Source organism: Hyperolius riggenbachi, chromosome 9 (genome assembly GCF_040937935.1).
Source record: "Hyperolius riggenbachi isolate aHypRig1 chromosome 9, aHypRig1.pri, whole genome shotgun sequence".
In the NCBI taxonomy this organism is placed as follows: domain Eukaryota; kingdom Metazoa; phylum Chordata; class Amphibia; order Anura; family Hyperoliidae; genus Hyperolius; species Hyperolius riggenbachi.
The window spans coordinates 254239239-254260079 of record NC_090654.1 but is presented as its reverse complement, the minus strand read 5'-3'; the positions used below and the strand labels follow the sequence as shown (position 1 = coordinate 254260079).

The following is a 20841-nucleotide window of genomic DNA, read 5'->3' as shown; positions in this document are numbered from 1 at the left end:
AAAAAATGATGATATTATGATTTGTATGTGTAGCACAGCTAAGAAATGAAACATTAAGATCAGATACATCAGTGTAATGGTTTCTAGTACAGGAAGAGTTGAGAAAGTCCAGTTGTTATCTCTATGCAAACAAGCCATTAAGCTCTCCAACTAAGTTAGTTGTGGAGAGGGCTGTTATCTGACTTTTATTATCTCAACTGTTCCTGGACTATTTACTATTTCTCTGCCAGAGGAGAGGCCATTACTTCACAGACTGCTCTGAAAGACTCATTTTGAATGCTGAGTGTTGTGTAATCTGCATATATTATAGAATGATGCAATGTTAGAAAAACACTATATACCTGAAAATAAAAGTATGAGAATATTTTCTTTGCTGCTAATCTTCTAGTAATTATTCATAGTACACAACCAATTCACTATATCATACTTTTTTTTTTCGCTTCAGTGTCTCAGTACTGCCCAGGACCCTCTTGTAAATTGTGACCATGCTCCTCTTCATTCACAAGCGTGGCCATGCTGCATCCAGGGGAGTACAGGCGTGCCTGCGCAGTAGCATGGTGCCATTCAAGGCTGAGTGGCTCTGGCTTACTGCACAAACATGGCCGTACTTGCGCAGGTGCAGAATTGCTGCACTCATGCATGAAGAGAGCCGTGGCCACATAACAGGTCTAAGAAGATTTTGTCAGATATTCCAGGGTTCCGAGTGTGGCAAGGAGGACATGGGAAGCCTCTGCAGGATTCAGCGGCTGCTTCCTTTTTCTTGGGCAAGTATGTTTTCTTTCCTTTCTTTTTCAAATTTCATTCAATTTGGGTATACTTTAAATTAAGAAGTGCAGTTTTGGTTCTTCCCAATGTTTTAAACCTCCATAGTGGTAAGGACATGGCTGACTCATTAACAATAATAATAATAGTAATAAAAAATAAAAAAACACTTTCTACAAAAGGTATGGAGCAATCACTCTCCTGTAACCATTCCCCAAACTGGCTGTACTACTGTAATGGTGTATGTGCGCCACCTACTGGCAGTTGTACATGTTACAGCATAAAGAAAATTCAAAGTTCTGTTACATTCAATACAAACCTGTATTGAATCTTATACCATACTGTATATTGCAAAGAAAATGACACTTATTGCCATACTGGTCTGAACTTGGCAGTGACTGACTAGAATGACCACCACAGCTTAGAATTGTGCAGCAGACCAGTGTGTGTACAGCGGCCCAGCACTAACGATCTGGCATGTCGGACCTTTAGCTTTGCCTAAGCATTGCGTACGTTAAAAAGGGGCGCTGGGAAAAAAGGGCGCGGGGTTTTAAACGATAAACATGGATAACGTTTAAAAATATAATGTACTATATTTCGTTTAAAAATAATGTTTTATAAAGTTATAACTTATTAAATAATGTTCATGAAATCGGCAATTGTGAAAACGTTAATCTTCCGTTTAAAAAGTGAAACGTATAATAACGTTTAAAAAAAAATTAGTAAGTAGCCCTTCCTGTACCTACCCCTAACCCCTAGACCCCCGTATTGGTGCCTAAACCTAAGATCCCCCTGGTGGTGCCTAAACCTAAGACCCCCCTGGTGGTGCCTAAACCTAAGACCCCCCTGGTGGTGCCTAAACCTAAGACCCCCCTGTTGGTGCCTAAACCTAAGACCCCCCTGGTGGTGCCTAAACCTAAGACCCCCCTGGTGGTGCCTAAACCTAAGACCCCCCTGGTGGTGCCTAAACCTAAGACCCCCCTGGTGGTGCCTAAACCTAAGACCCCCCTGTGATAAGCATTAATAACGTTTCAAAAAATATTATGCGGTTTTTCATTTAAAAAATAATGTAAAAAAAAAATTGTACTGTTTTTCGTTTAAAAATAATATTAAAAAATGTATAAATCATTAAATAATGTGTAATCATGAGAAGCAGTTAAAAAACATTAAAAGTCTCCGGGCGCCGCTTTTAAAACGTTATTTTTCTCCGGCGCCCTTTTTTCCTGTTGGGCGCCCATTAAACGATATTTATTATAGGAGTGAATGGCGGCGCCCGATTTGTCCACTAGCCTCCTGCGCCCTTTTTTACTGTTACCCTAAGCATTACCCAATGGCGTTTTTGGCACCTCCCCACCCGCTGCAAGCTGCTCTGGGTGTGCTTGACATCCCTCCGCCTCCCTCCCCCCGCACAGCAACAGATGCATCATCAGCCAAAGGCGACAGTGCATTAACAACGCTTTACAGACGTGTCATAAGCCTTTGCACAGAATGCATCTTTGCTATGCAGGGGGGAGCTAAAAGATGGACACATGTAACAGAGCAGCTTCTGGTGGTGGGAGCAGCAAGAACAATGCCATTGTGCTGTGCTCGGGCATGGCCGGATCTTCTCAGAGGTCTACAGACATTTTCTTTGACTGCAAGCTTGGTTTGTGCTCTAACATCATTTTGGCCACTATGTCCAACATGCAGCACCGGACACCCTCCACATGCTGCACCAACTCCTTGGTCCTTCAACAGATCTGCTGAAATTCAAAAAATAGAATAACTCAATAATGACACAATGACAAAAACACAATAAATGCCACCCCATAAACCCTGCAACCCCCCCTTTCCACACCTTACATCCCTACTTTCCATTATGGTCTTAACTTGTCATGACAGCTGACTCACTGGGACAATAGGATGGGGAAGTGATGATTGTGGAGGAAGACCTGTCCTGCTTGGTAGGCCACTACAAAACCATGCTAGCCATAGGTGAGAAAAGAGGACCACTAGGGCAGACTGTGTTGGTGGAGTAGACGTGACACTGTAGTGGACAGATAAAGAGTTCAGTGGTTACCTTTGAGTTCCGGATCCGTGCTATCTTCTCATCCTCATTCAGAATGATTCTTGCTCAGTCTGCATTCTACCTAAAAAAAATTAAAAAATATGAAAGTGATTTTCCAGTTTAATATAACAATACAAAACGTGTTCTGACAGTAAATGTGACCATCACTGCAAACTTAATATATTATGCCTGGAAAGCAAATCAATAGACAGGTTCTCAGAGCACCTGAAAAACATAAATCTGATGCAGTGGGTGCTAGGTATTAGTCCAAATGTTTCCCAATACTCGACTGGTCGAATATATGTACATGAGCCCTTGGGGGCCTTCAGAAGCACTAAGGGCTCATTTCCACTATCGCGAATTCGCATGCGTTTTTCGCATGCAAATTCGCATAGCAATACAAGTGAATGGGACTGTTTCCACTTGTCAAGATTCCTTTGCGTTTTTCTGTGCAGAAAAAATTCGCATGGCAGAGCCATCAGAATTCGCATACCGCATACCGCTATGCGAATCGCATACAATGTATTTAATAGGAAATTCGCATGAGGTTTGGGTATGCGAATTTTCATGCGCATTTTTATGTATAGAAACAATGGAAAAGCACACCAGCACTGCCATGGTTAAATTCGCATACATCGTCATCCATGCGAATTCGCGTGCGAATACGCATGAAAATTCGCATGGACCCGCATGCGAATTTTTACCACGGCGATTCGCACCGCACAAGTGGAAATGCAGCCTAAGTGTTACCTGAAAAAGGGCAGCTCTGCACTGCGCATGCTCGAGCACTTGCGCATGCACTGTACAAAGCAGTCCGTCTTCAGGAAGCACTCTGGGACAAGAGTGCTTTCAAAGCCTCCCGAGGCAGCAATTTAAGCGGGGGTGACAGGGTTGGAATGAGGTGTCCCATATTCCCACAGCCCCGGGCCGCACGCCTCCTGATCGCCTGCGCGGTAGCAATTTTATATGTGCAGAGACTATCAGGTACATACAGCTGACAGAAGGGCACTGCAGCTGACGAGAGGATCACAGAATGCAAAGTATGCTTCACTGCAACTGTTAACGCATGTGTCATGCAATATCGCACTACATGCTTTGCATTATGCTCAACAGTCCTGTCGTACCGCACTTCTAACGCACCAATATGAACGTACCATTAACCACCCTGGCGTTCTATTAAGATCGCCAGGGCGGCTGCGGGAGGGTTTTTTTTAAATTAAAAAAAAACTATTTCATGCAGCCAACTGAAAGTTGGCTGCATTAAAGCCCACTAGATGGCGCTCCGGAGGCGTTCTTCTGATCGCCTCCGGCGGCCAAAAGTAACACGGAAGGCCGCAATGAGCGGCCTTCCGTGTTTTGCTTACTTCGTCGCCATGGCGACGAGCGGAGTGACGTCATGGACGTCAGCCGACGTCCTGACGTCTGCCGCCTCCGATCCAGCCCTTAGCGCTGGCCGGAACTATTTGTTCCGGCTGCGCAGGGCTCAGGCGGCTGGGGGGACCCTCTTTTGCCGCTGCTCGCGGCGGATCGCCGCAGAGCGGCGGCGATCAGGCAGCACACGCGGCTGGCAAAGTGCCGGCTGCGTGTGCTGCTTTTTATTTGGTAAGAATCGGCCCAGCAGGACCTGAGCGGCACCCTCTGGCGGTAATGGACGAGCTGAGCTCGTCCATACCGCTAAGGTGGTCAAAAAGTAATTGCATCATGTTAGTAATGACATCATCTTGTCCAATGCAATGCACCACTGTGACCACCTGTACTGAATGGTGGGTGAAACAGCCCTGTAGACATATGACTATGGCAGGGAAAGCTTTATTTCATTTATTTTCACTGTCACTCTCCCACTCATGTGACGTCGCTGTCACCTCACCTGTCCCCACACTGGGTTCAGGGCAGTTTCTAGGCTAAAATGCACCCAGGGCGAGGATTAAAATTGCACCCCCCCCCCCCCCCGCGAAGCCAGGTATACATGTCCGCAGTGTAGGTTAGCCAGGTCTAGTTGCACTCAGTATAGGGGCCAGCTATAGGTCCCCCCAGTATAGGTAGCTAGGCATAGTATAGGTAGCCAGGCATAGGTGCCCCAGTATAGGTTAGCCAGGTAGGTGCCTCCAGTATAGGTAGCCGGTATAGTTGCCCCCAGTATAGGTTAGATAGCCAGGTGCCCCCGGTATATGTTAGATAGGCAGGTGAACCCGGTATAGGTTAGATAGGTAGGTGCCCTCAGTACAGGTTAGCTAGGTGGGTGCCTCTAATATAGGGAGTCAGATTAGTTGCCCCCATCCTAGGTTAGATAGGTAGGTGCCCCCAGTATAGGTTAGTTAGGGAGGTGCCTCCAATAAAGGTAGCCAGTATAGTTGCCACCAGTATAAGCTAGGTAGGTAGGTGCCCCCAATACAGGTTAGATAGGTAGGGGCCCTCCAGTATAGGTTAGATTAGGTAGGTGCCCCCCAGTGTGGTTAGATTAGGTAGGTGCCCCCCAGTGTGGTTAGATTAGGTAGGTGCCCCCCAGTATAGGTTAGATTAGGTAGGTGCCCCCCAGTATAGGTTAGATAGGTAGCTTCCCCCCAGTATAGGTTAGATTAGGTAGGTGCCCCCCAGTATAGGTTAGATTAGGTAGGTGCCCCTCAGTGTGGCTAGATTAGGTAGGTGCCCCCCAGTATATGTTAGATTAGGTGGGTGCCCCCCCCCCAGTATAGGTTAGATAGGTAGCTGCCCCCCAGTATAGGTTAGATTAGGTAGGTGCCCCCCAGTATAGGTTAGATTAGGTAGGTGCCCCCAGTATAGGTTAGATTAGGTAGGTGCCCCCCAGTATAGGTTAGATTAGGTAGGTGCCCTCCCAGTGTGGTTAGATTAGGTAGGTGCCCCCCAAGTATAGGTAAGATTAGGTAGGTGCCCCCCCAGTGTGGTTAGATTAGGTAGGTGCCCCCCCAGTATAGGTTAGATTAGGTAAGTGCCCCCCAGTATAGGTTAGATTAGGTAAGTGCCCCCCAGTATAGGTTAGATTAGGTAGGTGCCCCCCCAGTATAGGTTAGATTAGGTAGGTGCCCCCCAGTATAGGTTAGATAGGAAGCTGCCCCCCCATAATGGAGGGGGGAGCCGCAGCCGCGGGGAGGGCAGCCCGACCTCTCCTTCCCTTCCTCTCCGGGCGCCCTCCGTGCTCCCCCCTCTGAGTCTGACTGCACAGGAAGCTCTGTGTACAGAGCGCATTAGCGGCTTGCTGAAAAGTTATTTTGGTACTTTTCCGTTAGCCAGGCGCATCCACTAGGTGGCGATAAAACTCCACCAGAATTACATCTTGGCGGCCTGGAGGGGGAATAGTAATTTTCGCCACCTAGTGGATGCGCCCGGCTAACGAAAAGTATCGTTATTTTAAAGCGAAGATTAAAATGATCTCCTAGGACAGTGGTTCCCAACCTTTTTGGAGTCGTGACACATCAAACCAAACGTTCAGATCTCCGTGACACGCAGACTAAATGCATGTAATGAGAGACAGTGTTTCCCCACTAAATGCACATAAGAGACAGTGTTTCTGTTAGGCTTGCGGGGAAGTTCAGGTGCTGTTGACCTTTCCACTGTGGTATGAACCACCCAAGCACAGGATCTAAGTGACCACGGGTCTTCACCCACGACCCCTTGAGGGGGAAGCAGGACCGCAACCCCATGAGGGGGAAGCGGGTACTTCGCTGCCTAGTGCCCACCAGGTTGCGCTTGGAATGATTCCACAGAGGATCGGAGAACAGGAAACAACTCAGTGTGGAGAGCCGAGAACTGGAAGGCGTAGTCAGGTGCAGGCACAGGTCGGGGCAGGCGGATATCTGGAAGGTCGTAGACAAGCAGAGGGTCGAGGCAGGCTGCAGACGAAATCGTAGTCAAGAACATAAGCCAGGGGTCAGGACAGGCAGAAATCAAACGTAGTCGGGGTCACAAGCCAAGGTCTAAACAGGAATCACAGAGTATCACAAGTAATTGCTCAGGCACAAGTTGTAAGAACAAACAGCACTTCTAGGAAGGGCAGGCTTGTTTAAATACAGGTCTTGGCGCCAAGATTAGCGCTGCGCGCAGTGCGGAGTGCGCGTGCCGCGAATCGTCTTGCGCGCGTGCGCGACCTCTCGCGCGCACTGCGCAGGTGCATGACGCTGCGCGCGCAACGCTGTGCGCCAGACCACTAGAGATGGCAATAAGACCCAGCGCACGCGCGCGTGTAGAGACAAGCGCACGAGAACGCCTGAGCAACCCAGGACGGTGAGTGTGACAATGCCCCCCCCCCTACGGGCAACCTCTGGGTGCCCCTTGACATAGGTTTATCAGGGAATTTTGAGTGGAAACTTCTGATAAGCCTTGGAGCATGTATATTCTCAAGTGGCTCCCAAGAATTCTCTTCCACTCCATAACCTTTCCATTTAACCAAATAGTAAAGAGAACCTCCTTTCTTCTTACAATCTAAAATCTTCTCCACTTCGTACTCCTCATGGTCATCCATCAACATAGGAGAAGGAGGAGAGACAGATCTGTTAAAACGATCAGGCATCACTTTCTTTAGACAGGATACGTGAAACACCGGATGGATATTCATGGAACTAGGAAGAGTCAATCTAAAGGTTACAGAATTAATTGTTTTCTCGATGGGAAATGGCCCAATAAATCTGGGTCCCAGCTTTTTGGAGGGGCAACGTAGCCGCAGATTATTGGTAGACAACCATACCAGATCACCAGGAGAGAGGTCAGGACATTTGGAGCGCTTCTTGTCTGCCCAATGCTTAGCTTTCCGTTGTGCTTCTGACAGGATAGTCTGTAATTTCTTGAAACTTTCATTAAGAAACAGGATTCTGTCTTGAACAGTGGGCACATTGGATTCTGTAATCTGACCAGGCAAATAGGAGGGATGGAAAGCGTAATTGGCAAAAAACGTAGAAGTCTTTATAGCAGAATGGACCGAGTTATTGTATGCGAATTCAGCTGTCGGCAGGAGGATGGACCAGTTATCTTGAGAAGCGGACGAAAAGCAACGAAGATATTGTTCTAGCGTTTGATTGGTCCTTTCAGTTTGTCCGTTAGTTTGCGGATGGTAACCAGAGGAGAGGAGAGAGTTGATATTCAATAATCTGCAGAGTTCCCTCCAGAATCGGGATGTGAACTGAGTTCCTCGATCAGAGATTATTTCAGAAGGAAGACCATGAAGACGGACAATTTCTTTCAGGAAGACTTGGGCAGTTACTGCTGCAGATGGTACCCCTTTCAGAGGTAGGAAGTGCGCCATTTTAGTAAATCGGTCCACCACCACCATGATGGCAGTGAACCCTTCTGAGGAAGGTAGTTCAACCACAAAGTCCATAGCAATCTTGTCCCAAGGACGTTCAGGTACTGGTAGAGGTTGGAGAAGACCACAAGGTTTGGACCTGGGACTCTTGGACCTAGCACAAACTTCACAGGAAAGGATAAAGTTAGAACAGTCCTTATGCATCTCTGGCCACCAAAAGTCTCTTTGGAGTAACTCCAGGGTCTTGGTAATTCCAAAATGACCTGTCAACTTGTTGTCGTGACAACACGCAAGGATTAACTGGCGAGTTTGAGGAGGAATAAACACCTTCCCTTGATGAAGAAGAACACCTTCACCTTCCTCCAGATTGGCAGAGACCTCTTGGGTGGCAAGAGTAGAAGTAGCTTGTTTTATCTGCTCCAGAACAGCGGGTTGCAGCAGCAGGAAATGATTGGCAGATAAAACAGTGTCTGGAACAGATTCCATAGTCAATTCTTCAGGGAACATTCGAGAAAGAGCGTCAGCTTTCAAGTTCTTAGACCCTGGGCGGTAGGTCAGGTGGAAATTGAACCGGGAGAAGAATAGGGCCCAGCGAGCCTGACGTGGCCTCAACCTTCGAGCAGAACGCAAGTACTCCAAGTTCCTGTGATCGGTCAGGACAAGAATTGTATGCAACGACCCTTCCAACAGGTAACGCCATTCCTCTAAGGCGGCCTTGATAGCAAGAAGTTCTCTGTCGGCAACGTCATAATTTCTCTCAGCTGAGTTGAGTTTCCGGGAAAAGAAAGCTATAGGATGCAGGATGGACTTAGGACCAAAACGTTGAGAAAGGATGGCTCCCAACGCAGTTTCGGATGCATCCACCTCCACGATAAAGGATTGTGACGGATCTGCATGCTTCAGAACAGGGGCAGAGGTGAAACGGGACTTGAGTAGCTCGAAAGCAGTCTGGGCTTCAGAAGTCCACCTGAATGGGAGGTTGATCTTGGTCAGGTGTGTAATTGGGGCCACGATCTTAGAGAAGTTTTTAATGAATCTTCGATAGAAATTGGCGAACCCAATGAATCGTTGGACAGCCTTGCGATCAATGGGTACCGGCCAGTTGAGGATAGCAGATACTTTCTTTGGATCCATTTCAATTCCTTTGGTGGAGATGTGAAGGCCAAGAAACTGGATATTTTCGCGTTCAAATTCACACTTCTCGGGTTTTGCATAGAGCTCGTGAGTGCGCAGGCGGGCCAGGACTTTCTTCACATGCACTTGGTGCTCTTCAAGACAGGAGGAGAAGATGAGAATATCGTCCAAATAGACAACCAGGAAATCATCGATGAAGTCTCGCAACACGTCATTGATAAAGCGCTGGAAAGTGGCAGGGGCGTTGCAGAGGCCGAACGGCATGACCATGTATTCGTAGTGTCCGTAGCGCGATCGGAAGGCGGTCTTCCATTCGTCCCCTTCTCGGATTCTGACCAGATTATAGGCACCTCGGAGGTCAAGCTTGGTGAAGACCCTGGCAGAGCGTAGTCTCTGGAACAGATCAGGCATCAAGGGCAAAGGGTAGCGATCCTTGATTGTGAGCTGATTTAATGCTCTGTAGTCAATGCAGGGCCTGAGAGACCCGTCTTTCTTTTCTACGAAGAATATTCCGGCACCTGCTGGTGAGGAAGATGGCCTGATAAAACCCTTCTCAAGATTCTTTTGAATATAGTCCTTCAACACCTGGGATTCGGGTTCAGACAAGGGATACACTCTTCCATAAGGAATGGCCACTCCAGGTTGGAGATCTATTGGACAGTCGTAGATACGATGAGGAGGGAGAGAATCAGCTTTCTTCTTATCAAACACATCCAAGTAATCATGAAAAACGGCTGGAATGACTGCAGAGGTGTCAGAGCTGAGGCAGAGCAGGCGACCGATCTTCGGAAAACAGAATCGGGCACAGTAGGAGGAGTTGAAGACGACCTTCCCAGTGAGCCAGTCAATGAGAGGATTGTGACTTTTGAGCCAGGGCATTCCCAGAATGGCAGGAAACAGAGGAGAGGGTATGAGGTCAAACACGAGGTATTCCTGATGTTCCTCTGAGGTGGTGACAAGTCTCTAATGTAATGGGTCCCGAGTGGATAGAGGACCCATCAGCAAGCTGAATCAGAAGTGGACTCCTCTTCTCACGTATAGGCAGATTCAGCTTGTAGGCAAGTTGTAAATCAAAGAAACAGGAACAGGCGCCAGAATCGATTATTGCTTTAATCTTATGGTTCTCTCCTGGAATCCCCTGCAGAAGAAGAGATAGAGATACGTGAGCTGTGGAAATAGTCGGAAGAGACATATCAAAGGGATTTAGGGAGTCAGGCTTACTCAAAGGACGGACAGGGCAGTCTTGCAGGAAATGTCCAGATGCTCCACAGTACAAGCATAGATTTGCCTTTCTACGACGCTGTCGCTCCTCAGGAGTTAATGACGGTCTGGCAAGGCCTAGTTGCATCGGTTCAGGCTCGTCTAAAGGTGGGGGACTGGGAATCGGAGCAGGAGCCGGAACGGTGCGAGGAGAGACAGAAGAAGGGGGCCAGGGACTTCGGCTAAATCCAAGTCTTTCCTGACGTCTCTCTCTCAATCGCCTGTCAATCTGGATAGACACTTGAATGAGTTCTTTCAGAGTATCGGGAACACCAATACGGGCAAGTTCATCTTTGATGGCATCAGATAGACCAAGGCGGAACTGAGACTTCAACACGGAGTCGTTCCAGTCTAGATCGCCCAACCACCTACGAAAGTCCAGATTGTAATCTTCAACGGACCTCCGACCTTGGCGAAGGGCGCGCAAGGCGGCGTCAGCAGAGGCTCCCTTACTGGGGTCATCGTAAAGCTCTGCCATGGCCTCAAAGAAGGTAGCGGTATTCTGTAGACAGGCATGTCTTTGCTCTACAAGTCTGAGGGCCCATGCTTGGGGTTCTCCCTGGAGCAGGGAAATGATGGCTCCCACCCGAATTTCCTCACTCGCATAAGTCCGAGGCAGCAGGGAGAAATGCAAGGAGCAAGCACTTTTGAAGAGACGAAACTTGTTCCTGTCACCAGTGAAACGTTCTGGTAGTGGCAACTTGGGTTCAGGAGCAGGGGAACCAACATCGGCCGCAGCAGCCAAAGGAGCAGAAGCAGGAACAGCGGGTAATTCCGGAGCTGATAATGCAGGGGCCGCTACAGGTGCAGGATTGACATTAAGTTGTCCACGGATCTGGGCACAATCCCTCTGGACTTCTTGTACAGAAACTGTCAGCTGATGAACCAGGTCACATAGTACATCAAACGGGGTGCGCTCTCCGGAGCCGTCCATCGTGGCTGTTTGTTACTGTTAGGCTTGCGGGGAAGTTCAGGTGCTGTTGACCTTTCCACTGTGGTATGAACCACCCAAGCACAGGATCTAAGTGACCACGGGTCTTCACCCACGACCCCGTGAGGGGGAAGCAGGACCGCAACCCCTTGAGGGGGAAGCGGGTACTTCGCTGCCTAGTGCCCACCAGGTTGCGCTTGGAATGATTCCACAGAGGATCGGAGAACAGGAAACAACTCAGTGTGGAGAGCCGAGAACTGAAAGGCGTAGTCAGGTGCAGGCACAGGTCGGGGCAGGCGGATATCTGGAAGGTCGTAGACAAGCAGAGGGTCGAGGCAGGCTGCAGACGAAATCGTAGTCAAGAACATAAGCCAGGGGTCAGGACAGGCAGAAATCAAACGTAGTCGGGGTCACAAGCCAAGGTCTAAACAGGAATCACAGAGTATCACAAGTAATTGCTCAGGCACAAGCTGTAAGAACAAACAGCACTTCTAGGAAGGGCAGGCTTGTTTAAATACAGGTCTTGGCGCCAAGATTAGCGCTGCGCATGCGCACTGTGCGCAGTGCGGAGTGCGCGTGCGCGCAAATCGTCTTGCGCGCGTGCGCGACCTCTCGCGCGCACTGCGCAGGTGCATGACCCTGCGCGATGGCAATAAGACCCAGCGCACCCGCGCGCACGCGTGTAGAGACGCGCGCACGAGAACGCCTGAGCAACCCAGGACGGTGAGTGTGACAGTTTCACCAGTAAATGCAGGTAATGACAGACAGCCTTTCACCAGTAAATGCACGTAATGAGAGACAGCGTTTCCCCAGTAAATGCACATAATAAGAGACAGCTTTTCACCAGTAAATGCACATAATAAGAGACAGCTTTTCACCAGTAAATGCACATAATAAAAGACAGCTTTTCACCAGTAAATGCACATAATAAGAGACCTCTTTTCACAAGTAAATGCACATAATAAGAGACAGCTTTTCACCATTAAATACACATAATGACAAACAGCCAGTTGTCCCCAGTATATGTAGCCAGAGATATATGTGCCCAGTATATGTAGCCAGGGGTATATGTCCCCAGTATATGTAGGCAGGTGTATATGTCCCCAGTATATGTAGGCAGGTGTATATGTCCCCGGTATATGTCCCCAGTATATGTAGCCAGGGGCATATGTGCCTAGTATATGTAGGCAGGGGTATATGTGCCTGGTATATGTAGCCAGGGATATATGTGCCCAGTATATGTAGCCAGGTGCCTCCCCCCCCAGGAGGAGAGAGCGAGGGAAGGAGAGTGGCACCTCAGGGTGCTCTCCCTCCCTCGCTCTCTCCTCCGGAACGAAGTGCAGTGGCTGGCAGAGGGGCGGAACTTACCTTCCGTGTCTCCGTCTGGTCTCGTCGCCGGCGCGGGATGATTTGCCACTACTCTGGCCTGACCCAGACCAGAGCAGTGGCTGCAGAACCAGAACTTCCGGCCGGCGCTTGGAGCGACACGGAAGGTAAGTCCCGCCCGCTGCCAAGCGCCGCCACACAGTATCGGAGGAGAGAGCGAGGGAGGCAGAGCACCCTAAGGTGAGAGAGGGGGGGGGGTGGCTCCCTTCTCCGCCGCTGCCCACAGCTCTCCCTCCACTGCGCTGCTCCCCTCCGAGAGAGCCGCGACACATACCCGAAGCTGCCGCGACACATGTATGTGTCGCGGCACATGGGTTGGGAACCACTGTCCTAAGAGATAACTCAGTAGAAAAGGGGAATTGCATATGGGCCTGTGTGTGTACATGTGTGTGTGTGCTGCAAAAAGGATAAATGGGGGGGGGGGGGGGGGAACCAAAATCTGGTTTCGCTCAGGGAGCTGTGAAACCTAAGGCCGGCCCTGCTTGGAACACAGCCAGACAAGTGAACTTTCTCAACTTTGATTGGCCCATGACCATCTATAGTTAGCACACACTGTTCTTTGTTTTCTCTAAGGCTGGATCCATTTAAGCGCTTTTCTGAGCGCTTGTGATTGCTGAGCGCTTTTTAAAAATCACTCCCATTCGCTTTCATTAAAATCACGGTAAAAATCACATAAAAATTCCTGCATTATGCAATTGCGTGATGGTGCCAATTTTTATGTGATTTTTACCATGATGTTAATGAAAGTGAATGAGAGTGATTTTTAAAAAGTGCTCAGAAATCGCTCAGCAATCACAAGCGTTCAGAAAAGCGCTTATAGTGTGTATCCAGCCTAAGGCCTCGTTCACATTGCGCTCCGATCATGTTCGCGTTGGCTGTTTTTTGACACTTTTTTTTCCGATTAATGTGCGTTGGACGTTTTTGTTAAGCACTTTTCTAAGCGCTTTTGCAGAGCGATTGCATTTTTTCACTTCCTGACGTTAGTCAGGAAGTGAACTCTTCTGTAAAAGAATAAATACAATGGACTTGATTCAAAAAGCCGTGCTAACTGTTTAGCACGGGTGTGTTAAACAGTTAGCACGTGAAGTGCCATTCACGGACTTTTGAGCGCGCAAAGTGCCGCGATTCACGCGACCGTGAACTTCTGCGTGCGCAAAAGTCCGCGAACGGCACTTCACGTGCTAACTGTTTAGCACACCTGTGCTAAACAGTTAGCACAGCTTTGTGAATCAAGCCCCATGTATTTATTCTTAAAAACGCTCATGCAATCGCTGCACAAAGCGATTTTGTGAGCGTTTTGCGTTTTCCTATACATTCCATAGAGGCGGAATTGCCTCAAAAATGGTCCATGCACCACTTTTCTGAGCGGAGAGAAAATGAACCGCTCAGATGTAAACTTTCTCATAGAGAATCATTGTACAAGTGCAGGGGCGTCTCTAGCCATTTTGTCACTCCGGGCGAGAAAGCCTGTGGCGCACCAACCCCCCCGCGTGGTGTTCCTCTGCTGAAAATAATCGTAACGCAGCAAAGTTTCACCATAAGATAAGAGTAATGCGGCAGTCTTTCAACAGAAAATATTCATAGCGCAGCAATGATTCACTTAAAATAATCGTAATGCGGCAATCTTTCACCAGAAAATAGCCATAACGCAGCAATGATTAACCATAAAATAATTATAATATAGCAATGATTCACCATAAAATAATCGTAATGTGGCCAGCGTTCCCCAGAAAATAATCGTAATGTGGCCAGCGTTCACCAGAAAATAATTGTAATGTGGCCAGCGTTCACCAGAAAATAATTGTAATGTGGCCAGCGTTCACCAGAAAATAATTGTAATGTGGCCAGTGTTCACCAGAAAATAATCGTAATGTGGCCAGCGTTCACCAGAAAATAATCGTAATGCGGCCAGCGTTCACCAGAAAATAGTCGTAATGCGGCAAATCGTAATGTGGCCAGCGTTTACCAGAAAATAATCGTAATGCGGCCAGCGTTCCCCAGAAAATAATCGTAATGCGGCCAGCGTTCACCAGGAAATAATCGTAATGCGGCCAGCGTTCACCAGGAAATAATCGCAATGCGGCCAGCGTTCACCAGGAAATAATCGTAATGCGGCCAGTGTTCACCAGGAAATAATCGTAATGCGGACAGCGTTCACCAGGAAATAATCGTAATGCGGACAGCGTTCTCCTGGAAATAATCGTAATGCGGCCAGCATTCACCAGGAAATAATCGTAATGTGGGCAGCGGTCACCAGAAAATTATGCTAATGTTGGCAGCATTTACTCACCTGCAGAAGTCTCCTGTAGCCATCCGGCAGTGGCACTGGTCCCTGGTGCGTCACACGGTGCCTTCAAGCACATGTGACAGGCGGAGGGCGGAGTTAGGGGCGGCACCGAATGTATAGACAAACTAGCGTGCGGCCGCTCGCTCTGCACAGAGAGGGAGAGGGGGTGGACCAGTAGGCGGCACCAGGCACAGGCTGAGCTGCCTGTCACAGCCGGCGCCGACCTGATAGTGAAAAAAATAAAAAATACACACACAGCGCGGCGAAAGAGCGCCCACTTCCACCCACGGCGCTCTAGGCCAAAATTTATAGTTGCCTAATCACAGAGACGGCTCTGTGCAAGTGCTTTCAGGGCAATTTTGAAACTCTCCAGTGCTTCAAAAATGTAAAAAAACGCCCCTAGTGTAATCAAGCCCTAATGGCTCATTCACACCTAGGGTGTTTTGCGTTTTTTTTTTTAAAAAACGCCCTATCAATTGCTAGTGCAATGAATCCTTATGGGATAGTTCATATCTGAGCGTTTTGTCAGCTTTCCGCTCTGCAAAGCGCTGCATGTACCATTTTTAGGGCGATTTTGCTACAATGGAAGGTATAGGAAAAACGCAAAATGCTCACAAAATCAATTTGTGCAGCAATTGTGTTTGCGCTTTTAAGAATAAATACATTGTATTTATTCTTTTCTGGTCAAATAGTTCACTTCCTGACTTGCATCAAGAAGTAAAAAAACAAATCACTCTGCAAAAGCGCTTTGAAAAGCGTTGCACACAAAACCGTAGCGCGCAGGTAAGCGCCGGGAGGGAGAAAAAAATCACCTAATGCCTGGTACAAAAATCCAATTTTTTATCTGCAGATGACTGGCCAATTTTACCACTGCCATGTAGTATGAGAGCCAGCAGATGTTGATTAATAAAATTGGGTACACGCGGGATAAAAATCGGTACTTATCCGTTAGCCGGGCGCATCCGGCAGGTGGCGACAAAACTCCACCAGAGTTACATCTTTCCCTACTATCCATGGCGGCCTGGAGGGGGAATAGTAATTAGCGCCACCTGCCAGATGCGCCCGGCCAGGCACGTGCACAGGGGGGTGCTCTGGGTGCCCAGGCACCCCCCTGTTTAAAAACTTCAAAAAAGGCCCCTCTCGCGCACAAAATAAGCCCCGCCCCCGGCCGCGATAAGCCCCGCCCACCCGCGGTTAGCTCCGCCCCCGCCTGGGACACTTTCAAGTGAAGAGGCCCAGACAGGAATTCTAGTGTGGCATACTGACCTCTCCCTCCACCTAGGACCCATACTGACCTCTACCGCCCCCAGCACCCATAGTGACCTCTCCCTCCACCTAGTACCCAGTGACCACTCCCTCCCCTAGCACTCACAGTGACCTCTCCCTCCACCTAGGACCCATACTGACCTCTCCCTATCCAGTACCCACAGTGACCTCTCCCTTCACCTAGCACCCACAGTGACCTCTCCCTCCACCTAGCACCCACAGTGATCTCTCTCTTACCCAGCACCCACAGTGACCTCTCCCTCCCCCAGCACCCACAGTGACCTCTCCCTCCACCTAGCACCCACAGTGATCTCTCTCTTACCCAGCACCCACAGTGATCTCTCTCTTACCCAGCACCCACAGTGACCTCTCCCTCCACCTGGGACTCATAGTGAACTTTCCCTCCCCAGCACCCACAGTGACCTCTCCCTCCACCTATCACCCACAGTGACCTCTCCCTCCACCTAGCACCCACAGTGACCTCTCCCTCCACCTAGCACCCACAGTGACCTCTCTCTTACCCAGCACCCACAGTGACCTCTCCCTCCACCTAGCACCCACAGTGAATTCTCTCTTACCCAGCACCCACAGTGACCTCTCCCTCCATCAAGCACCCACAGTGACCTCTCCCTCCACCTAGCACCCACAGTGACCTCTCCCTCCACCTGGGACCCATAGTGACCTCTCCTTCCCCAGCACCTACAGTGACCTCTCCCTTCCCCAGCACCCACAGTGACCTCTCCCTCCACATAGCACCCACAGTGATCTCTCCCTCCACCTAGGACCCATAGTGACCTCTCCCTCCATCAGCACCCACAATGACCTCTCCCTCTATCTAGCACCCACAGTGACCTCTCACTCCCCAGCTCTAGCAGTGATCCTGCCTACCCCAGCACCTACACTGACCTATCCCTCCCCCAGCACCCACAGTGATTTTTCCCTCCCCCAGTGGCTACCCTCCTGTCCCCTGCAGCACCCACAGGGATCTCCCATCCCAAAAGCAGCACCTACAGTGACCTCTCCCATTGCCAGGGCACACAGTGGCTTCTCCCAACACCCAGCATCCACTCCCTCCTCCAGTAACCACACAGACTTCTCCCAGCACCCACAGTGGCCTACCCTTCCCCCAGCACCCACACTGACCTCTACCTCCCTTAGCAGCAACTATTTCATTCATAGCAGCACCCATAGTGACCTCCCACCCCCTGCACCCACAATGACCTCTACCTCCCGAGACCCACAGTGATCTCCCCCAAAGGACCCACAGTGACCTCCCTTTCCTCCAGCACCCATACTGACCTCTACTTTCAACAGCACCCACAGTTACTTCTCCCTTCAGCACCCACAGTGACCTACCCTTCCCCCATCACCCACACTGACCTCGACCTCCCCTAGCAGCAACTATGCCATTCATAGCAGTACCCACAGTGGCCTCCTACCCCCTGCACCCACAGCAATCCCACCAATATTCAGCACCCACATTACACTCAACCAGTAACCCTAACTATAGCAAGCACCCAGTACTTGCACCAAGCACCCTGCACCCAATACTTACATCCGGCCTCAATATGGCACTTAGTACTTGCATCAAACAGCCACATGACACCCAATACCTGCACCCCTTCACCCTATAGCTGGCACCCAGTACTCACACCTACATGGCACAGTACTTGCACCCAGCTCTGACATGTCACTCACTACTCACACCTGCACACAGCCTCCACATGGCACCCACTCACATAACCAGTACTAGCACCCGAAGTACCTGCACTCATAACCCACGCGACACACAACACCAACCCAGAGCTAGCACCCAGTGCAGGCATGGCACCAAGTATTTGCACCTATGTGATACCCAGTGCCTGCACCCAACACCCACATGTTTCATCTGCAGTAGTTCCAGTTGCACTAAGCCTCCACTTGAAGCCCAGCACCCACACCAAGCACTCACATATGACATCCAGTACTTGCACCCAGAACTCACAAGGGACTGAGTACCTGCAATCAACACCTACATGATGGTTGATACACACCCATACTGCCAGAATCCACATGACACCCTGTGCCAGCACCCAGAACCCACATGGTTCCCATCATCTGCATTCAGCAGCATGACAATCAATACCCCCTAGCCAGAAACGAGGAAGGGGGGGGGGGGGGGGGGCATGCGGGGGAAGGCATTGCCAGGCCCCTTTTTTAAATTTGAGCACCCCCCACTTAAGGACCCTCTGCACGGCCCTGCGCCCGGCTAACGGATAAGTACCTAAAAATCTTTGAACAATGAAAGATCATAGATAATCTGCGACAATCTTTGTAAAACATGTTTACAAAAGACCTTGAAAGATACAGATGAAAGATATTTATCTCACAATCTGTCTATGATGCCTGTCCATTAAATAAGGTGCATGAGATCACGTGTGTATGAGAAACACATTTTTTAAATAGATAAAATACATATTCATCCCAGTACGGTGGCACACTTGCGATCATGAAGTAGCTGCAGGATGCCAGTGACAAAAGAGTGCAGTACCAGTACGTCATTTGACAGCAGCGTGTACCGCTCTCCATGGCAACTAGCGTTCCAGCTGCTATTCCCAAACCGGAAGCGGAAGTGACCTATGTAACTTCAGAGCAAAGGCTGTCAGGTTGATGTCAGACAGTCCGAGCCGTGTTGAGCCGCTGCTACCGCTGATCACCGGCACCGAATCCTCTCAGTGCGCATGCTCCACGCCTCCCAGCCGTGACCATGAACAAACAGGACATGGCCGAAGAGGCTCTCTTCTTACTGCTGCACAATGAGATCATCTCCTGTGTGTACAAGTCTCCAGAGCAGGGAGAAGTGGTGAGCTCCAGCGGGGAGCTGGTTTGTGTTACTGTCTGTGTGGTTATTGTGGTGGTTGACTGTACTATGGTATTACAGTATCTTATCCACTATATGTAGCTGGTAAATCTATACATGTTCAGGGGTTTCTGTATGCCAGGGATATATTTCAAGACAGGTTTTCCAGCAATGTAACATGCATTGACAAAATAGCATACATGTATGCTAGGATGACCTAATCTGTCAATACCCCCACACAGAACCCTCCCCTGGTGGGCAACTAATAACCCCACGCCCCTTGGTGGACAACTAATAACCCTGTATGCTGACTTGACGCAAGGCGGTGCTGGTATGCACTACACAGTGAGCAAATGAGATGTGCACACATAGAAGAAGAGATGCTAGTCTACTTTAGGGGAGCCAGCATGAAACCTGATAGGGAGATTCAGCTAATGTGATTGGATGGATGACACCTCTCGAACTGCTAGGTTTCCAGTAGGTTATAGTAAACAACAGTTTGGCCAATCACAATGCTTTGTGCAGTAAGAGGGTGGTGTGCTTGGAAATCTGTTCTCTATGAGGTTTCCTTCTGGTTCCCCTAAAGTAGACTAGCACAGAAGAAGTTGAATGCTCCCTTGACAGCTCTGCTAGAAAGTCGGATATTGCTTGATATTATTTCATATGCCTATTTTGATCTCTTAACATTTATAATTTTACAAAGTGTGTTTATGTATATGAATTTGAATGCAGGAGCCTTTTTTGTACAGCTATTACTACTTTAGGTCATGGGCTGTGTGCTAGAAACTCTTGTGTATTTTAGATTTAAAACTCAAACAATGTATTGTAATCAGTGACCACTTGTATAATTTTAGTTCCGCATGCAAGTGGACGATTACTGCTTTTGCACTGATCAACATCCCTGTCCCTGCGTCGTCCTCTATCCCTGTGTCCATGCGTTGTGCCTGGCACACATACGCAGCTGTGGGTGGTCGGGACGGGTACATGTGGCCCTGTGCACGTTGGGCGGTTGCTGCCATGTGCGCGACACTCTTCTATTGGCCTAGCGCCCATTATTTTCCAGGCAGGCATTTTTTTTTTCTTGTACTAGTTCTACAAATAATATTGTATAGAAATGCTTGTAATGTGCTGATAGCGCAGGTTCAAACAGCAAGTAAGACTAATCTATGTACAGGGAAGCAGTGTGCGGGGTGTCAGCATTTGTACAACTTGGTTCACTAGAGGGTTGGTGCATTGAGTGCCCAGTACTGAAGCCAAGACTGTTTCTTGATAAAAAATAAAAAAGAGGAGTTTAACATGCATTTTAGTAGCGCTAAAACTTGTAGCATGCATGTATTAAAGCCTAGCTCCGCTTCACCATAAAGCCTTCTTTGTATTAAGAGAAAAATATAGCTCCTCTTTAGTGGGAAAATAAGATAAATGTTGCAGAAATTAATTCATCAAGCATTTTTGATTATTGTTTAATGTTTTGCTTTGCTCTGCTAGGCTTAACGGGAACCTAAACTGAGAAGGATATGGATTTTCTCATTTAAAATAATACCAGTTGCCTGACTCTCCTGCTGATCCTGTGTCTCTAATACTTTTAGCCACAGCCCCTGAACAAGCATGCAGATCAGGTGCTCTGACTGAAGTCAGACTGGATTAGCTGTATGCTTGTTTCAGATGTGAGATCCAG

At 48.8% G+C, this 20841-nt stretch overlaps 1 protein-coding gene across 4 annotated transcripts in view; it reads left to right on the top strand.

Annotated features, from left to right (window-relative positions):
* The first annotated feature begins 18890 nt into the window (after window positions 1-18890).
* TRAPPC6B (trafficking protein particle complex subunit 6B) overlaps window positions 18891-20841 on the top strand; it is a 54743-nt gene continuing 52792 nt past the window's right edge. For all 4 annotated transcript variants that reach the window (XR_011024143.1, XR_011024142.1, XR_011024144.1 and 1 more), the window contains exon 1: window positions 18891-19169. Coding sequence is in view for 1 of the 4 variants with exons in the window: in XM_068254329.1 (XP_068110430.1) it covers window positions 19074-19169 (96 nt within the window). In the remaining 3 variants the exon portion in view is untranslated. The remainder of the gene's footprint in view (window positions 19170-20841) is intronic.